Source organism: Lytechinus variegatus, chromosome 12 (assembly GCF_018143015.1).
Source record: "Lytechinus variegatus isolate NC3 chromosome 12, Lvar_3.0, whole genome shotgun sequence".
NCBI lineage: Eukaryota > Metazoa > Echinodermata > Echinoidea > Temnopleuroida > Toxopneustidae > Lytechinus > Lytechinus variegatus.
In genome coordinates this window covers 26,822,668-26,842,232 of record NC_054751.1, presented here as the reverse complement: position 1 = coordinate 26,842,232, position 19,565 = coordinate 26,822,668, and the positions used below count along the sequence as shown (strand labels likewise).

The following is a 19,565-nucleotide window of genomic DNA, read 5'->3' as shown; positions in this document are numbered from 1 at the left end:
ACCAATTTATTGGAAGGGTCAAGGAAAAATTAAGAAGGGTACTAGTCCATTGTGAATTAGACTGGAAGCAAATTCTGGTTCTGGAACCCATCTCATTGATAGTTACAAGTATGGTAACTTTGCCATGGTAACAGGGCTCAGCGGCCAATCACAGTAGAGGTTTCTATGGAATCTACAATAAAAGCAAAGATACAATAGTTGTTTTGAGCACATTATCTTACATCATAAAGACTAGGGCTCTGTTTCTTGAAGACTTATTTATATTACAATAACAAAAGCACAATTTCTCTAACAAGTCACTGTCAGCTGATCAAATCAAATGATTCCAGTAGCTTTAAACTGCTATTGCAATTATTTTTTTTTAATTTGTAGCAAGTATTATTAAACGGCACCAGAAGTGGAAGAAGTACTGAATGGGGTATAAAATTCAATATTATTTTCTGAATGTGACAATTAACCCGATTGACAGGAGGTGGGGCCCTACTCAATCTTTGATGCATTTGATCTAGCAATAAGTTTAGGGCATGATCACTATCAAAGGCTTTCTTTCAAGCATGCAAAAAGTACCTACGAACATACAGGGTATATATTAAACAAAATCATATTTTAATGGCTCCCTATACAGTGCGTATAAAAAAAGGGACAGTTTTGAAAAGTCTATAAAAACTTTGTTTCAAATCATTATATCTATATTTTGATGTTAATAGATGCTCTAACATCTTATCTTTGAAATGCCAATTTAAAAAAATAAAATTTGTTCATGCTTGAGCAAACATGAGACGTTTTTGTCGGGGGTTCAAAAAGAGGCTTGCGCCAAAATGGCAGAAATGGGAAATTTGATTATTAGACTTTCGGCATATCAGCAGACTTCCTCTTAATCTTTTCACTATCTTTGCCATAATTTTCGAATTATGCTGTGAGATTTCATATAAAAATTTTGTTGTTTACCTGAATTATATTTGTTTCATTTAAACTTCTTTTATCTTTGAATTTTCCTTCATAAGTAAGAAAAGAAGAGACTCTTTGTCAACTCAAGTAAGAAGATTTACATTATTAATTGGGAGAATTTCTAATTATTTAAATCTTTCTATTATGTGAAAAAATTATGTTATGTTACCTTTAATAATTATTATGTGAAACAAATTATGTTATGGTACCTACAAAAAACATGAATCCTATTTTCAAGGGGTTTAATCATGTGCTTGACAGGACAAACAGGAAAGGATTCATGTCTTTCAATTGCAATGGTGTATTGAGTCAATTTTGAAGGAGCAAGATATGGCAGATTGGGTAAAATGTATTAAAAAGTTGTGAAGCGAGGAAGCAAAAATTTTCACATTTTCATCAAAATATCAAATTTTGTCATTTTGACATATTAAAAATGATATCATATTTCACTTTCTATGTTTTCTGTTATTTTCCTTTCCACTTTTTTTTCCTTGGTCATAAATTCTTATTTGAGGGGGGAGTACCCGAGTCCCCACCCCTCAGTATGCCACTTTTCAAAGGCACCATAACCTTTGTAGCAAACAATGAAAGGATTTGAAAAAAAAACACGCTCTCCCATACTTTGGTTTAAACAAAAAATGTTCTTGCCTAAAGAAGGAATATTCAAAGCTGAAAGAGAACATATTAAAAAGGAACAACAACAGAACTATTCAAGCATATAAGTAGATTTGGAAATGAATTTTGGCCACATAATTTGAAAATTATTGCAAAGATAATGAAAAGGTTAAGAGAAAGTCTGCTGATTAGCAAGAAGTCCGACCATGATATTTATCATTTTATGCCATTTTGGCGCAAGCCTCCTTTTTTACCCCAGAAAAAAAACATTCCGTGTTTGCTCAAACATGAACAAAACTAAATTATTTTAATGGCATTTGAAGGATAAGACTCCAGAGCACATATTGACACCAAAATATAGAGATCATAATTTAAAACCACAATTTTATAGACTTTTCAAATCTATCCCGTTTTTTTATACGCACTGTAGTTTTAGCCAAATATTCCGGTCTATGTTTGCTTTCTATTTCAGCCTTTCCATGTATCATGGAATGCAGACCAAAAGCTTCAGTCTCTGTTTACTGGTTGTTCAGCTAAACATTGCCTCCACTCACCAATACATATGGATGAGGACGATAGTATACTGTCAGAAATTGTTAAATAAATCCCCAGAAACTATGATTACTCCTGGCTACACGGAATGTACAATCAAAGAATGGATAAATAGCTTTCCTATAATTTCTGAATGTCTGATTATTCTAATATTCATCTGTATAAAGTATAGGCCTACAGGTAACCTTACATACACATAAGAACTTTCAAATATTCTCCTTAGTCAAAGCAAGGAGCAAGTTTTAAAGGGGAATCCAATCCAAATAAAATCTTGTTTTTAGAGGAAAAAGAATAATTAGACAAATTGAAGGGGGAAAGTTTTAATATCGGAAAACAATAAGAATGTTGTGAATTTCTAAAAGTTGTAAATACACCCATGGACCTCAAACAGGCCGTATTTATGTGATGTTGTAGTGATGTAAGGCAAGTAAGGACTACTCTTCTATGTACATGTACTCCAATACTAAAATGGCTAAAATGTCTCCTTTTTTCAATTTTACTGCAAATTATATTTTTCTTTCATGAGGACATAACAAAAAATACAACCTGAGTTATATTCAGATTACTAACCAGGGGAATGGGTTCTAGTACTTAAAAGGAGATAACTACAAATCCCTGATAATTAAGTATGTGGCCTATGGGAAAGTTGCCCTTGCCCCTTGTCAAATAAAACCAGTTGCCAAATTGAAATCTACATAGCTTTAGGGACCTCAATTTTAAAGCAGCCATAATTTTCTTATTGCCTGTCCGATTTCTTTAAAACTTTTACCAAACTTTTTATTTATTTTTCTCCTTTCCAACACAATATTTCATAACCAAGGCTGGATTCCCCTTTAAACCACACTATGCAAAATATATGTTATATGTAGTGGTTCACCTGCACTCCCCCAATCACTTATATCGGGAGGAGAGACCTGCAGGTCACAGTGATTCATTTCGCTTTTCGCCTCCCAGGCACAGGTGACACCAAACAATTAATAGTAAAATAATAATAATAATCATCACAATAATAAACAGAGGGTCGTCGGTTTGAATCCTAGCCATGGCATGTTTTCCTTCAGCAAGAAATTTATCCACACTGTGCTGCACTTGACCCAGGTGAGGTGAATGGGTACCCGGCAAGATTAATTCCTTGAATGCACCAAGCGCCTTTAGCAGCTGGAGCTACAGCCGGCGTAATATATAGTGCGCCACTGAATAGGCAACTAGATAGATCGGCGCCTCATAAATGCTATATATTATTAATATTAATGCATAACTTTTAAGTCAAATAGATATCTGCAGTCCCAAAAGATATGGGGCAAAGTTACCAGGGTGGTGTTTCATAAAGCTGTTCATAAAGTTACGCACAACTTTACGGATGACTGAAACCTGTTCTTAGACACTCTGATATAGGTTTCTGTCCTTGCAGTTAGAAATCCTGGCACATACACAAATGATGCTGCTGTTAAACCACTCATTGAATATTGAACCACATTTTACCTCACAATGGGCAAGGTGAGGAATGTCCTCCAACCGAAATCCTACAACTGGCCAGCAGACGAAGCATGGAACGGTGTTCAGTATCATAGCTATCCGGCTCCATAACTTGGCTGCAGATGATTGAGAAGTTACTCCATGGCCCCGTCTCACAAGGATTTGTGATTGATCTGATCGTTCCCAACTATGGACAGACAGCCACATCAACAGATAAAGTGCACGTTTGCTAACAAAAAATTTCTAGATGTGATGTAGCTGTAATCATACGTTTGCTCTATTTTTTTTCTAGATATTATGATGTAGCTATAATCATATGTTCGCCATTTTCTTGACAATTCAGAATGCTCCTCTACGCTTACAAAACAACATTATGCAAAGTTTCATTTATGTTAGGACAAACTATTACATGATAGATTGCCATACAGTTTAGGTTGATCGGATCAATCACAACTCTTTGTAACACGCGACCCTGATGAACTTTCTTCAGGTGAGACAACGAGCAGAAAGGTGTTGGAAACATAAAATCCTTTATCAACTTGGCTCTGGTCCCGTGAGGCCTGCAGTAGGAACATCTCTTCGCTTCATGTGAACTCTTGTATTTTCGGACTCAGCAACAACAAAGTTTCCATCACCAATAATCTCATAGTTCTTGGTGGGACAAACAGGCTGCTGAGAAGCAGAAGAAATGTGACCTGTTGAGTAAAAAATAAAAGGGATGAATAAGTAATAAAAACATATACTGGGAAAGCTAATGACTTGGAAGAAACCTTAATTCAACTAATCACTGAATCTATCCTCTTTATACTAAAACCTCTCATTGATCATTGTTAGGTAGCACTGGTATTTCATAATATTGACAGTTCATCTCAAACTCTAATAAAAAAGATAGGGGTAGAGATGTTGTACTTAAATAATAAACTAGAAAAATAGACCCCTTACTTGAATCATTCCAGGCCAACCGAAAATAATTCTGTTACAATGTTGTGGTACAGAAAATACACATGCTGCCACCACAAGGTCGATACCATGCTAGTACATAAAAGCATGCAGAAAGGGTTGTTTTCATGGTTTACTTTCAATTGGTGCAATGCCAATTCGTCCATTGCCAACTCCTCTACTTTCATTTGGTCTACCATCAGTTCATCCAATATCCACATGATCTCATTGCCATTTTGTCCACTCATCATTTTGTCTAATAACCAGTTGGTCCAATAACAATAGCCATTTCGTCCATATACCATTTGGTCTCAAATAATAGACAATGTTAATTGGGCAAAAGGAATGAAAACAGAATATTAGACCAACTGGTTATGAGACGAAATGGTCAAGGACGAACAGGTGATTAGACGAAGTGATGATTGGACCTATTAAATGGTTTTAGACTAAATGAAGGTAGACCATGTGGTGAGTGGACGAGTTGGCAGTGGACGAATTGGCAATTCATTGTTTTCATGGCCAGGCAATGTGCATGTGTAGGATGAAAATGGTGTGAAAATTGATAAAATAAGATGAATAGGAAAAACTTTCAATAACCTGGATAGTGGATAATGTGAATGGTGTGTTACACCTTATCACAGAAATGAAATATTTGAGGTACAGTTTAGGGTGAAAAAAAAAGGAAAAAATATATGTTTCGGGTACTCTGATGATCACTTGCTCAGGGTCCATTTTGAAAGACAGGGTGCCCCCTTCCCCTTAAATACCGGCTTGTAAACAAGGTTAGATAGATTTTACAATTACCAAAAGCTGAAACTTGTGCTTTTTCCATTTCTTGAAGGATATATGGATGTCTGTCTCGCAATGCATCTGAGAAGTGTTGAAAAGAATCAGGTCTGTCATTCACACATTTAAGTATCATCTCTAGTTGTTTCTGAAAACAAAAATTATGCGTAAAAGTTACTTTGTAACCATAGAATTATGTAAAAGTTCTGGATCAAAAGAATGTTATGCATTGTACAATTACAGACAACTTTGCCTAAGTCGACATTCCATGCAAGTCAAATAATCGCTTAAAGATAAATGCCAGTTGTGGTAACGATCTCAAAAATACTTTTTACAGAATCTAATAAAATGACCATCCAAGTGTCTGTTTGTATGAATACAAAATATGTGACAAAGGATTCTGGAAGAAATTGTGTAATTGCTGAGAAATGAGCAAAATAAGCGCAGATTCGATCACTTCCATTGGGTCTTTATTCCAGCAATAATAATACACTGTCCCACGTTTGCCTATCTGTGTTCGCAATCATTAGTGTGATCGTTTTTCAGCTTAGATTTTATGATTTCACAAAGTTCAATAACTGTACCAGCTCTATATCCATGATGATATAGTAATAATTAACTTTGGTTTTACAGACTTTCTCACAAAATCAGTGTTTACTGCAACTACTTTAATTTAGCTTTAACCTCAATAAAGCATTATTTCTGACCAGAATATGCAAAGCATGTCTTATTCACTCTACATCACACAGATATGCTATAGCCAACAATTTTACTCTACACTTGTTTGTAGCCTATGTTATGAGCACTTGTCACTTGATAAGCGATAAACGCTTGCATGCAGGCAAAATTGCACATCATATTTGACAATGGCCCCCTGAGTGGATTAAAACAGATTATTCTAGTACTTTTGGGTTTTTCTCCTCTTCTAATGAAGTCAGGTCATCCAAATTTAGAACACTGGTCTCAAAGAGGTAGTCTTGAACATCACAAGCACGTACATCTCGCAAAATCAGGTCATGCACAGACTGCAAGCATTGCTTCTCTTTGGTATTCATTTCCAAACACTATATAGCCAGAATCTGGTCGAGATCTGTAATGACATGGAAATGTGCTTATATTATTTTTAGAATTGTTTTTGATCAATGAATGACAGGTAGATCGATCATCAGTGAAGGAGCTGGTCAGAAAATTGGTATCTTCCCAGTTTACAGGGAATGTCTCAGTTTTCAAAGATTTCTCCACACAAAAAATCTAGGAAAGTTCATTCACCTGTCATTGCTGACACCAATCATATGTGTTTTTATCAAGATTATTGGAAGAGGGCAAAAATATACAATGAATGAACCGGGGGGGGGGGGGGGGGGAATTGAGGTTACTGGTGCCCGTTGCAGAAAGAGTTGCAATCAATCGCAACTCTAAAAATCATGCGCAACTTGATTTTCAACCAATCAACAGCGCGCATTTGGGACTTGCGTTTGATTTTTTAACTTGCATTTAAACGCAACTCTTTCTGCAACGACTGTATAGGACTGTATTCTGAAGTCAGGTTAACTCATACCATGGTCTAACTCTGTGCTAAAATTATGGGAGCCAAAAATTAAAAAAACTATGACTTGTATATTGCTTTTGGGCAATTCCAAGTAAAAGTGGACATTTTCCAATAATTTGTAATTGGCTCTATTTCAAATCTGTCCATCAAATTTTTTCTATCAAAACTCATATGGAATTTCCTAAATACAAAAGGGGAGCATAATTAGAAAAAAATACTTTCTTACGCATCTCCTTGTAGGAGGATCGGAACCATACACGAAATCCTATACATGGGACTACGTATATTGTTTTTACTTAATTTCAATTTAACAGAAAACTATTGCTTGTTTTGTGAAATTTCCTTTTGGATAATTTGAAGGTCATCATTTTACATCATATCAAACAAAAATTTTAAAATATAAGTTCATTTTATGTTGTTTTATGAGTGGCTATTTCTCATGTCACTCCTTAATCTGGAATGGGTTCACGTTTTAAGTCTAATTCACCAATCTTTTAATGTAATGCAGCATATTAAAGCCAGAACAACATAGAATCCAATCAATAAATCAAAATTATGATAGCAATTCAAAATTCACAGAGTTTGAGCAATATGTTTTCTCCTAGAATATGCATGTCTATTTTGTGTCACTCCGTAGCCATGATTAATATTCATATCTCATTAATTCAGTGGATCAAAATAATGAATTTTATTATTTTGAAAAGTGAGTTTCATCAACTACTGTCAGTTACCATTTCTTTGCAAATAATTATTCAAATATGGGATATATCTTTGTTTGAATGCAAAAATGTTGCTTCTGAATGTCACTCCGTAACCGTGGAACTGCCCATTTGTTTCCTTTTGCTCTCATAATTAAGAAATAAACTTCAGGGGCCCCGCCTTACAAAGAGTTGCGATTGATCCGATCAATCGCAACTATGGACGGCCAGAAACGTCGACATATAAAATGCATGTTCGTTCAAAAAATATTTCTTGATATGATGTATACTTATAAATTCATTGATTTCTTAACAATTTGGTGTGTTCTTTGTTTACAAAGGACATTTTGCAAATTCCCTGAAGAAAGTTATGACACTGTCGGATTTCCATAAAGTTGGGATTGATTGGATCAGTCATAACTCTTTGTAATACGGGGCCCATATCCTTTCCAGACAGTTCTGAATGATTTAAGTGTCAAATGAGTAATTGGATTTGTACTGCTAGGGAGATTTATGCCCCAATTGGCTATCCATTAGTTAAACCAGCAACATTAAACCAGGGTTAAATTTAAACCTGAGTTCAGAATACGGGCCACTTAATCTATCTTTAGCACTGTCAATCTCCATAATTTTTGTCTATGTCCCGCAGGGGGAAGTGAAAAAAAAAAAACTGTCGTCATAAACCAGGAAAATCTCAATTAATCAAGTCATGATAAGTTTATTCATTGGGATATCCCTGTTTTCTGGGACAATCCCAATTTTTGGACCAGGGGCTATTATAACACAAAGGTTTGCAATTAATTGCCCAGTAGACTGACTAGGAACCAATCGGAACTGTTCTTTTAAATTAACAATTAATCTCTAACTTTTGTGTTACGGGACCCTGCTCATCTTCTTATCATCTCTAGATTATAAACATTTCCATGACCAAAATCCAATTGAAATATAACATTTTCCCATTGAAACCAGTCGGGCAACTGGAAAATCTAACTGGAACCAGTTGAGTAACTGGAAATGCCTTCTAACTGGAACGTTCCAGTGGGGTGACTGGAAAATGGAAATCCTTTTTAAACTGGAACCATTTGGGTAACTGGAAATGTCTTCCAAGTTATGCCGGATTCTTCATTTACAATGTAAATGTTTATTTCCCTTTACCCAAGTACCACACTTGTTTACTACTAAGAAGTGAAATCAATGTTCATAAATATTTTAGATTACAATTACAACAGATAGATAATTAATACCGGTATACCAAGTTACACAAATACATCAGTGATTACAATACAATAGTCAATAGGCCTACATAAAACAATGATCATATTACCGGTATTCAAAAATCAAAGCTACATGTTCATGTTGATGTTGTGTTTGTCCCTGTGCTTTGTGAAGGCTGGAATATATACGAACCTCGCATTTACAGCTGGTTTTCCAGATTGACAACGTCCCGAGCGATGCTACGTGAATTTGTTATTCCTTATTCCTATAAAGTTGTCAGTTCAGCTATAAAAGCTCGGCTCATCTCATTCTCAACTCAGTCACATCTCAAATTCAAAACATCAACATCATCGTGTTTTAGTAGTCTTTAAGTAGGCAACTAACCCTCACAAGTGAATTAACCATACAATGGCCATGTGGGCAGGGGATATTTTGCACTTACAAACGGATGATAAAAGCCTAAACAGTCTGCCACCCAAAAGTTCACGACCCAGGAAAAGGAGTGAAGTTGTTGATCTACGTGGTGTTGCTTGTTGACTGTTGTGGAGTGCAGCAGTGCAGTGTGAACTTTCCGTCAAGCTTTTAAGACTCTAATTACTGACTGGATTACTTTTTGATTTACTTTGATACACTAAGCCTACACTTTTACAAGTATAGCAAGATTTTCAGCGAGTGCAACGTGGTAAGTCAAGATTTTATAATACAGGATACCGATATTCTAACCAGGCCCAGGCCCAGGGAGCGGGCGGATTGAGAACGTGACCTCTAGTGCCGTCGCGCCCCGACCCGCGGCAGGGAGCGGACTGCGCCTGGTGGCTTAGACTTAGAGGAATGATGACCCTGTTTGTTTTGATGATGTGCTCTGCTCTGTCAATTGTGGGGGGGGGGGATTTCATTAATGCTAATGGCATTTTGGTTTGCATGCTTATTTTTTTAAAAACTGGACTGAAAATAAAAACTTTGCTCCAGCCAGTCTAGCTCTATCGACTAGGCCTGTTTTGAAATTCATTTTTTGATGCAGTGTATGTGTAGATTATCATTTATAATATTAGACAGCTGGCAGCCGGCAGCCGTCTGTTTCGAGGAGTTTCAAACATTTATATTTTTTAAAAATTTCTCCTTGTACACAGACAGATTTTTGTGTATAAAAAGAACTGTACCAAATGTGGTAATTAATAAAAAAAGATTGTTGGTATGGGATTAACCTGTTGGGAAGGAAGGAAAGGGGGTTATCAGGAGGGAAGTATCAGTGATACTTACCAAAAAAGTGATGGTGCAGGGCACGTTGAAAATAACCGAAAGCACGGTGAAAACAATAATGAGGTAGAACCAAAAACAGGCCAAAGAAACTGGTAGACAATTGCTGTGGTGATATTACTGGGATGTGAAGTATTCCTGGTGTAGATGTAATATATAGTAGCTTGTTGTAGATAACCTCGAAGAGCGAAAGGGCGAAGCAAAGGTTGTTGTGTTGTGTTCACAGACGTCCTCGTCTCGCTCATGTCGACTCTTCAAGTGATCATTAGATCTCTTGGCTGGCCTGACAATGCAGCTCTGCTGAGTTGTGCACCCAAGCATGGATGAATGCACATGGCTTGGGGTCTATTGTTGTGTGCACACAGCCTCTATAGTACATGAATCCTCTATGTTCCAACCCATCCCACAGTACTATATGTAGGGAGCAGTCGCGCGTGCCCCAGACTGTGGTACATTTTACCACACTCCCCCCGACTTTAGAACATCGTTACTTCCCTTATTTTTGGACTGTTGTCGTCCGGCCATATGTCATATGTACACATGTGGATCTAAGCAATCCTCAGTGAAAGGAGGGAACGATAAATGTTAATCCACTGCCGCTCTCAGAAGTTTGCAAGAAACTGTCTGGAGTCGCAAGGGTCAGAGGATGAACATGCCATTTAGTCGGTATATTTATATGCCCAAATTTATTTTAAATAAAACAACTATCCAACTTCTCAGGTAAAAGGTCAAGGGGGGACTTATCAATGTGACTTTTGGATACAAGTATTTTAATCAAACAAACGCTGCCACATGATAAACTTGATGCTAATACCGAGACTACAAGAGGGATTTCTAAAGTTTTGCAAAAATATATATCAGAATGGACTGCCAGAAGAGCTAAGGTCAAGCCTTACGCCCACAAGGGAAATGGACTACCAAAAGAGCGAAGGTCAAGCCTTACGCCCGCAAGGGAAAGGAGAATACATGAATGCATATATTCATTGAAATGCTTATGAAGACTTTGTTGGTGGTTATCATCCCACAAGTCAAGATCTAGAAATCTTTACTCCTGTAAGGGAACGACACCTGAACCATTGTCTACAGAAGCCAGAAAAAATAATTCTTATGAAAAAGTTAAAGCTTTTTGAGCAGACGATTAATGGGGTAGCTCATCAATGTGAATTTATGAATGATCCTTTTAATTGATTATTGAACCCTTCACTTGACAAGCTTAACCTCATCCCAGGAATACTGGAATTTCTAAAATTTGTAATGTACATATGAACGCATGCTTGCAGCAGCCAGAAAAATAGTTGACCCAAAGGTCAACAAATTTCTATAAAATTTGTTTTACTCTTAACCCCTTCCATAAAGATAAATTCTTAGACTTGTAAGGATTTGGGGCTTGATTATTATTACTGAATAAATACAAATCTCAATTTCTGAGGCTAGTCCTTGGGCAGAATTTGGTCTGGAGTCCTTTGATGGATCTCCGCCCTTATTGCCAAGAGACGAGCAATCAGATTCAGGAGAATCTGTTAATATTTGTCATCTATCCAGTAAAAAGAGAACCTTATTGAACTCTATCAATTTGCTTGGTTTTAACGATGTTTATATCTTCCTTGCAGAAATCTATAAGTTAAAAGATTCCCAAGGAGGGTGTAACCAGAATAAAGAAAAACACATTCTGGTTGTTGTGAAGTTTAAAAATGAATAGCTCTGCACAATGATGAAGTCTGAAGTCATAAAATTCAAGACCTCATACATGTAACCTGCATAAAATAATCCCAGGAATATTGTGCCAAAGTGTTAAGTAGCATAATATTTTTCACCTGATTTGTAAACTACATGTACTCAAACATTTTGGAAGCAATGGACTGGAAACTCATTTGCTCCAAGTATAAGTTCTATTCATTAACTAATTTAAGAAAGACCACAAATTAAACTCCCATCAAAAAAGATATAGATTGAAATTATTGACAAGTGTTTATATTTGTGTAATTCTTGTCTCCAATTACATAAAAATATCAAAATAGCTTTTCAAGTTAATTAATGATTTATAGCATAATGATAAATAATATTTCCCATTATTTTAAGTGACTTTATGTCAATGTTAAAGGAATTGTATTCAATGGTGTCAATGACATTCTAGGTGAAAGTAAAAATGTCAGACTTTAGAAAATGAATGTCAATTTGCAGCTACAAAGACATTGTTTAGTTCATCAGCACAAAAAATATTCCGAGGTAAGTACATGTATTTTGACCATGGACAAGCACATGGGAAATAACAAGTACTCTCAAAATAGATATGTACTGAATAAACCAAATGAATTGGAACTCCCTAGTAACACCCCTGATTAACAATTAAGATTAATTCAGACAAACTTGTCTGAACAATTTAGATAAACTAACACCCAGCCCTGGAAGATTCTTAGAGAAAGAATGCAAATTACATAACGCATTGCCCTGGAAGAGGAATTACTCCAAAGGTGAACTATTTACAATGTTTTCACCTATAGTCTGAAAAGTTTGTGTCACCCTTAAAGAGTTTAATAGATTGCCCTACTTTCTACAGACAATAGCAATTCCAACCTATTATGTACGGTATGTTCTGCAATCAGGGTTGAAGACAACAAATTTGGGTGTTTCTCAAGTCTGCTCTCAAATATTCAGAGGGTCTGCTTAAGAAACTAAACAAAAGAAATACATTTGTATTATTTGATTGAAATTGATCAATAGCTTATATTCGGAGGCTTTCTGCAAATCCTCCAATTGACTGAAGAACCCTTGATCAATGGAAATAGCTTTCTATAGAAAGCACTGAATTAAATTATCTAAAGTATCTGCTTAATTATGGGGAGTAGTTTTGTATAAAAGCTTTGAACACAATGGCCTAAGGAATCTGCTTACAAACATTATCAATTGAAATAACTCTGAATCATTTTGAATTCAAAAGCATTTTACCCTTTTGATAAAACCTAAAGGGTGTGCTGTATGTTATATGCGCATGTTAAGCCTGGATAGAAGAAACTTAACTTCAAAAGCATTCCTCAACATAGTTATATAACTTTAAAGGGATAAAGTAACAATGTTCACAGACATGATTTATTTTAAATCAATAAAATCACTAAATATTTAATGAAATTTTCATTATTCCCTACCCCCTCCTTTTTATTTATTTTATGTTTAAGTGAACCCAGAGTTCTTCTTGGGTTTCGTTCCCCTGGAACTGATATTTGGGGGTTGTGTTCTCGACACTTTGAGTTAATTGTGTTCGAGACACCTGTGCAAATGACGAGTGTAGGATTTTGATTCCTAATCACAAATGAAAGACTATCTTCAGATTTGGATATTTAGAACACCATGCTTTTGAATCTAAATCAATTTTGGTACAAAATATGAATACCAAGCAATGGTGTAAATTCCCAAGTCAAAAACTGAACAAAATCAAAGAATACAAGACAAGTTGTCTCTGAGTAATAAATACACAAAGTATGTTATGAGAATTCTCTTCAGTGAATACCTTATCAAATTTGAGCAAATTAATAACAAGGTATTTTCAAATTATAGTAAAGGAAAATCATCAATGCCAAAATACAATTTCTTGAAAGTATGCAGGCAAAATATTTTACGCAATTCCATGGTGGTACCAAGGTGGTACCGTACAACCTAAAAGGATAGCAACGGTGATCTCGCGCAAAACCAAAATACAGAAGCGGGTCACTCCACCCTTGACTTTGACGCTGAAAAGCTACAACGCTATCCCAGTGCACTGCATGTGGGTTAGGATTAAACCCGAACAAATTCAACCCAATCTTACACATATTTACATCATGCCAATTCGGCTTGGATTGAACAGTAATTTCTGAACTATCAGAAATGTCATCAGAGTTGACAGCCTTATTATTTACAGTGTTAGCTCTCAACTCTGTTTTGGCTGGAGTGGCTTCTCTTTCTACCACTTTAGGACTTAAAAATAAAGGATCAGAAATAATATTTTTGCACTGCTCCTTTGCAGATTCAGAAATAATAGGAGTATTAACAAATAAGGATGGACCCTTACTAGAAAATGAGGAAACACCTTCATCTAATTTGTTATTGAAATCAAACTTCCCCTTACTGTTGAAGTCAGTCCCTGGTCAGGTATGGATTGGGAGCCCTCAGTTTCAAAAGTTGTGGTCAAAGCCACTTCTGATTCAACTTTCGGGTCAGAACCCTCCCCACTGGATTGGGAGCCCTCAGTTTCAAGAGCTGTGGTCAAAGCCACATTTATTTTAACTGTTGGGTCAAAGCCCTCCCCATTGGATTGGGAGCCCTCAGTTTCAAGAGCTGTGGTCAAAGCCACATTTATTTCAACTGTTGGGTCAAAGCCCTCCCCATTGCCAGAGATCAGACTACCAGATTTGGGTGGATCTAATTTCTTTTTGCTTAATACGGAGCCCTGGCCTTCTGTTATTAAGGTTGAAGGTCGGCCTCTATCTTCAACCCTTCCCAGTTTGGGTGATTATCAGAGAAGGGAGTTTTGGGACATGAATGAACTGAGTTTAGAAAACGTTTTGCCATAAGTTGTGGTCTATTGTTTGACTCAAGTTCAGAAAGGGTATGAAGAATATTGTCTAACAATTTATTGTTTGATGCCATCTCTGTGGCACAATCTTCGTTAGAATCCTTAACTTCATTGGGGTGTATTAAATGATTCAAAGACTTAGCAATAAGTGGGGTAGAATCCTGCGAAACATTAGGAACAGGAGATTGTGTGATGGGACTGGAAAAATAATATGGAGAAGAAAACTCGCTAGCAAAAGAACTATGCCCTCTTTGATGTGTTTGAACATTTTGAGGGAATGTATTAGGAGGATCGTTTCCAAATCTATGTCCCAATTCAAAAACTAAATCAAAGTAATCAATTCTGGGGTTGCTTTCAAATATAGCTGCACAAAATTCAGCAGCTTGCCCCTGCAAACACAAATACAAATTATTGATTCTCTGCCTGGCGGTCCAACCTGCTTTATCGGCATACCGAGAAAATTGTTGAAGAAAAACTTTCCAACTACCATTAATGCCATCATAAATTGGTTTGTCTAAAACAGAAACTTTTTCTTTATTAAACCAAGTGGAATAGGTCTGCCATTGACTTCTAGAAAACATGTGGTATCCTCCACAGTTTGATCAAAAGTATTTCAAACAACCATATTTCAAAAACATGAAACCCAATTGGACCTATTAACAGAAAATTCTTTGCAAATTTGCTTAGTTCAAAGATTTAAACCAATCACAGTGAAGGAATATAAGTAGAATATAAAATTCCAGGCTAAAAATACCTTCCTGCTAAATTGCATTCAGCGCAGAACAATGTCAAATTCGATGATAATGTGGAATTCCAAGCAGAAATCAAAATTCCTAATCCCACCTTGAGATTTCATAGCAAGACAATATACCGAAGAATATCAAATATATCCTGATTTCGATTCCTAAAATCAAGCTATCTTTTTTTATTATTAAACAAGGAACTTCCTTGGAAAATGGCTGAAAATAAGTATCCACTTATTTTATTTTAATCCAGAAAACAATAATTATTTCAAATTGGAAAATGTGGTGACTATACAATTTTCAACAAACTATTGAACTAATGCTCAGCCAAACAAGTGAAAGAAAACAAGCACAATGCAGCTTGGTTCATTCACTAACTGAGCCACGCCCAAGGCAAAAATTCACAAACAGAACACAGCAAGAGCATGAAAATTCAGCATTCAGAATCACTCAAAAATTACACAAACAAAATATGGGAAAGAGACTAGAAAATCAAAGTTCCAAAATCTCGCAATTTTGCGCAATGTGGGAAATATAACAAAATTGATAGCTGGGATAATCTGGAGAATTTGATACAATTATCCCACTAAAATTGGACAGTAAAATTAGTACAAGTTTAAATCCAAAAAACAAATTGCGTATTAAATACAAGGATTGACTTATGCTTTGCAAAATGTCAAAGATACAAATTTATTTCTGGAGTCTCGCTCCCATGCAAGACAACAAGCATTCAGAAAAATAATCAGAATATCACTTTAATATCACAACTCACAAGCAATAACAAATAAAGAGCACAATGTATTTTCGATCTTTTAAACACACTCCAATATCTACCCCCTTCCACAAATTTATGAAGGAAGCAGAACACTCCCAAAACACACTCAAAATAAATGAAAAGAACGAACTGAAATCTAATGGGATGCCAATTCGCGCAAAGTAAGATTCGCAAGCGCCATTGTGGTAATTAATAAAAAAAGATTGTTGGTATGGGATTAACCTGTTGGGAAGGAAGGAAAGGGGGTTAACAGGAGGGAAGTATCAGTGATACTTACCAAGAAAGTGATGGTGCAGGGCACGTTGAAAATAACCGAAAGCACGGTGAAAACAATAATGCAGGTAGAACCAAAAACAGGCCAAAGAAACTGGTAGACAATTGCTGTGGTGATATTACTGGGATGTGATGTATTCCTGGTGTAGATGTAATATATAGTAGCTTGTTGTAGATAACCTCGAAGAGCGAAAGGGCGAAGCAAAGGTTGTTGTGTTGTTCACAGACGTCCTCGTCTCGCTCATGTCGACTCTTCAAGTGATCATTAGATCTCTTGGCTGGCCTGACAATGCAGCTCTGCTGAGTTGTGCACCCAAGCATGGATGAATGCACATGGCTTGGGGTCTATTGTTGTGTGCACACAGCCTCTATAGTACATGAATCCTCTATGTTCCAACCCATCCCACAGTACTATATGTAGGGAGCAGTCGCGCATGCCCCAGACTGTGGTACATTTTACCACACAAAATATATTATTATTCCGTTTTGGCAGTAGAGGCGCACGGCCAATATGGGAGACTATCTCCAATAGGGGAGACAATCTCCCACATTGGAGACTTGCTTTGCAAAAGGACAAAAGAAACAACACCAACAAAAGCATGATTTTTTCTACCCAAAATTTTGTCTCACTGAGGTCAGAAGCCCATTTGTTTTGTGTGTGATTGACAACAAAAATCCTTATCAAAACAAAAGAAGACGGTGAAAAGGGGTAATTTTTCATGAAGAATCTGCTTATTGTTGTTGTTGTTCGTTTAGGGCCTGTTTCACGCCCTAGTAGTCTCCTCGGTAGACACTTGGTGTTAGGAAGTTTTGGTCTGCAGTGCAATATGCTCACCCATGGGAATAGTAACTCTGGCACAGCACACAGGCACACATTATTTTAATAGTTAGATGGAGATAGCAACAGTGATAGACCTGGAAACACGACTGCATAATTAATTGCATTTTTCCAGTAGATCCGGTAATAAGTAATAAGGTAATAAGGAACTCAAAGGTAGAAAAAACTGCTAGGTAATTGTAAATCTGCTTATAAATCTGCTTATCACATTTTTATTTGCCACCAAGGTAATCCTTTTGCAGCAAATGTAAACAAAGGAAATTGGACTCCAAAACTGGAGACTGTCTCTGAAATTGGATACCCAAATTCTTCACAAAAGTCTCTGATATTGGAGATGATCTCCCACATTGGAGACAGTCTCCAATATTGGCCGTGCTCCTCTACTGTTTGGCCTGAAATGCACCAAAACAGGGAAAAATTAGCTTAAAAGGGGAAAAAACAGTGACTTACTTCGGCTGTCGTGCACCTTCACTTCCCTGTTTTATTGGTCTCTGTATTTGGTGAGTGGAGCCAACAGAGTTCAGCGGAACAGCCAACAACATAACAGAGACCGAAGCTTTTGGTCTAGTTTTGATTCTACACGGCATGTTTTTCAGTTGTGTACATGTTGTAAACACAAAGAGCAATGGTAGATATGATAATTTGCATTGTCAGAATTTCCACCAGTAATTCATGAACTGATGACTACATCACTCACATTTTTTTCACTTGATTTTTCTTTCTTATAAGCAAATATAAAGTGTTACAAAATGACTGCTGATTGCTATGACAAACGCCATTCTCGATCACTTGAAAGTTTGTGAGGGAGATCGGAGATGAAACTGCCACTCGATCGCTGTCGAGGCATGGTCACTGCAAACTCCTATCCCTGCACACACGCAGAAGCTCAATTTGATTGTAGGCCTACCATGAATATATTGCGCAATCCATAACTGGAGTTGACCCCTTACTGAACCCAATCTGAACCACTTGTTCACTGCTACCACCCTGCCTGTGGTGAATCTACAGGTAGGACTATGGTATGCCAATGTTGTACAGGGCACACACTTCAAAAAATCATTAAAATATCACTTTTGTGACCAAAATTATTACTAATTTTCATACAGTTGCAATTTATTTTTCATTAGTAACTTGGGAATAATTTTTGTATTCACCAGAGTGCTCAAAACTTGAATTTTGGGCATATTTTTGTGTACGCCCTCTATTGGTGGAAAGTAATATGGCAAGAAAATTTTCATTTTTTGATCTCTATTTTTAATTAAGAAAAAAATGATTTAAAGAATCAAATTGAAATAAGAGCAAAGTAGTATGAAAAATAGGTGTACTGAAAACTGTCAGTGTAAAAAAATCAAGCATTTGCCCCAAAGAAAAAGAGAAAATAAGCCAAACATTGCCACCCTTATTTTGCCACACATGGAGATATAACTGAGAACAAGGTTATATTATAACCTTGTTCATTGAATGAGTGATCTGAACAAAGGGTGGGTCTACAGACTATGCCTTCTATCAATGGGCCCTTTGCGTAAAAGTGTGCCATGCATTTTTATTTTGAAATACACTTTTTTGGGAAAAATACATTTCTTTTTATCACAGAATACAATTTTTCATTCCCAGAGGTTGGCAGCGCAGGTCTGGTGACTGTGTTGTGTGTCTGCCCAGGCCCCAGCCCAGTAACCTCATAGCATGACTAGTGTGAGGAGTGTCTGCCATGTGACAGATATAGATTGGGTCTAACGTTAGTAAAATGCCATGCAAGACCATGAAACTACATGTATGAAACTGGTACTTAACAATGACATTAATCTGAACTGATAATAAAACACAGTGTGGACTCTGGAGGTCGGAGGAGAAAGTAAAAAAAGTCCAAAATAGACGGATTTTAGCTACCGTCTGCTTAAGTTTGAAAATACATGTATTTTCATTTATCACAGAGCTACAAGCTGCTTTCCTGGATGTGGCTGTGCCCAATGAAAGCAAACTTCTCAGTGGCAAGTGTCAGGGTATTTTGAATACTGCCCCAGTGCCCCCCCCCCCCGCTCCAAAATGAAATCTCTTTCAAACTACTTCTTATCCACTTTTCTTTTCTGCATTCATGAAAATTATTTTACCAATTTTAGCCCTGCCCTGTTACAACTAGATTCAATTTGAAATTACATGTACACTGTAAGTTTGAAAAAGAGAAGGCCATGTACAGTGTACTGTATGCGTAAAATGTTGGTACAGGATAGCAGTTTTAGGATGAAAGCTATTTTCCCCAAAGCCCGATTACCAAAAGTCACAAGTTGTCAAGATCCCCATCCACTTCAGAAGCCAGCCACTATTTGTTGGGTTGGCTTCTGGTCGGGGGGAGGG

At 36.6% G+C, this 19,565-nt stretch overlaps 2 protein-coding genes across 6 annotated transcripts in view; one reads left to right on the top strand and one right to left on the bottom strand.

The window, feature by feature from the left end:
* Positions 1-3,292: 3,292 nt before the first annotated feature.
* On the bottom strand, positions 3,293-9,305 carry LOC121425051. Of its 3 annotated transcripts, none has more exons than XM_041621003.1 (4): positions 9,221-9,305; positions 6,222-6,406; positions 5,335-5,464; positions 3,293-4,286 (listed from the first exon to the last, which is right to left on the bottom strand). In XM_041621003.1, the coding sequence occupies exons 2-4, from the start codon at positions 6,369-6,371 to the stop codon at positions 4,126-4,128; spliced, it is 441 nt and encodes a 146-aa protein (XP_041476937.1). In that variant the 5' UTR covers positions 6,372-6,406; positions 9,221-9,305; the 3' UTR covers positions 3,293-4,125. The 3 variants fall into 3 exon arrangements, with proteins under 3 accessions (XP_041476937.1, XP_041476935.1, XP_041476936.1); XM_041621001.1 differs by lacking the exon at positions 9,221-9,305 and adding an exon at positions 8,971-9,210; XM_041621002.1 differs by lacking the exon at positions 9,221-9,305 and adding an exon at positions 8,888-8,970.
* Positions 9,306-9,309: 4 nt separating this feature from the next.
* The window catches only part of LOC121425049 (SH3 and PX domain-containing protein 2A-like), a 65,395-nt gene continuing 55,139 nt past the window's right edge, over positions 9,310-19,565 (top strand). For 2 of the 3 annotated variants that reach the window (XM_041620999.1, XM_041620998.1), the window contains exon 1: positions 9,311-9,460. The gene's annotated coding sequence lies outside the window, so the exon portion shown is untranslated. Of the gene's footprint in view, positions 9,461-19,565 lie in introns of all 3 variants that reach the window. The other variant, XM_041620997.1, reaches the window with a different exon arrangement.

What these genes read in the sequence shown, in the direction of transcription:
- LOC121425051 (XM_041621003.1), bottom strand. Translation starts at nt 6,371, where the DNA reads ATGAATACCAAAGAGAAGCAATGCTTGCAGTCTGTGCATGACCTGATT. An exon ending in AAGAGGAGAAAAACCCAAAA is followed by an intron (nt 5,465 to 6,221) that starts GTACTAGAATAA and finishes TTTTGTTTTCAG; the next exon opens with AAACAACTAGAGATGATACT. An exon ending in AGCACAAGTTTCAGCTTTTG is followed by an intron (nt 4,287 to 5,334) that starts GTAATTGTAAAA and finishes TTTACTCAACAG; the next exon opens with GTCACATTTCTTCTGCTTCT.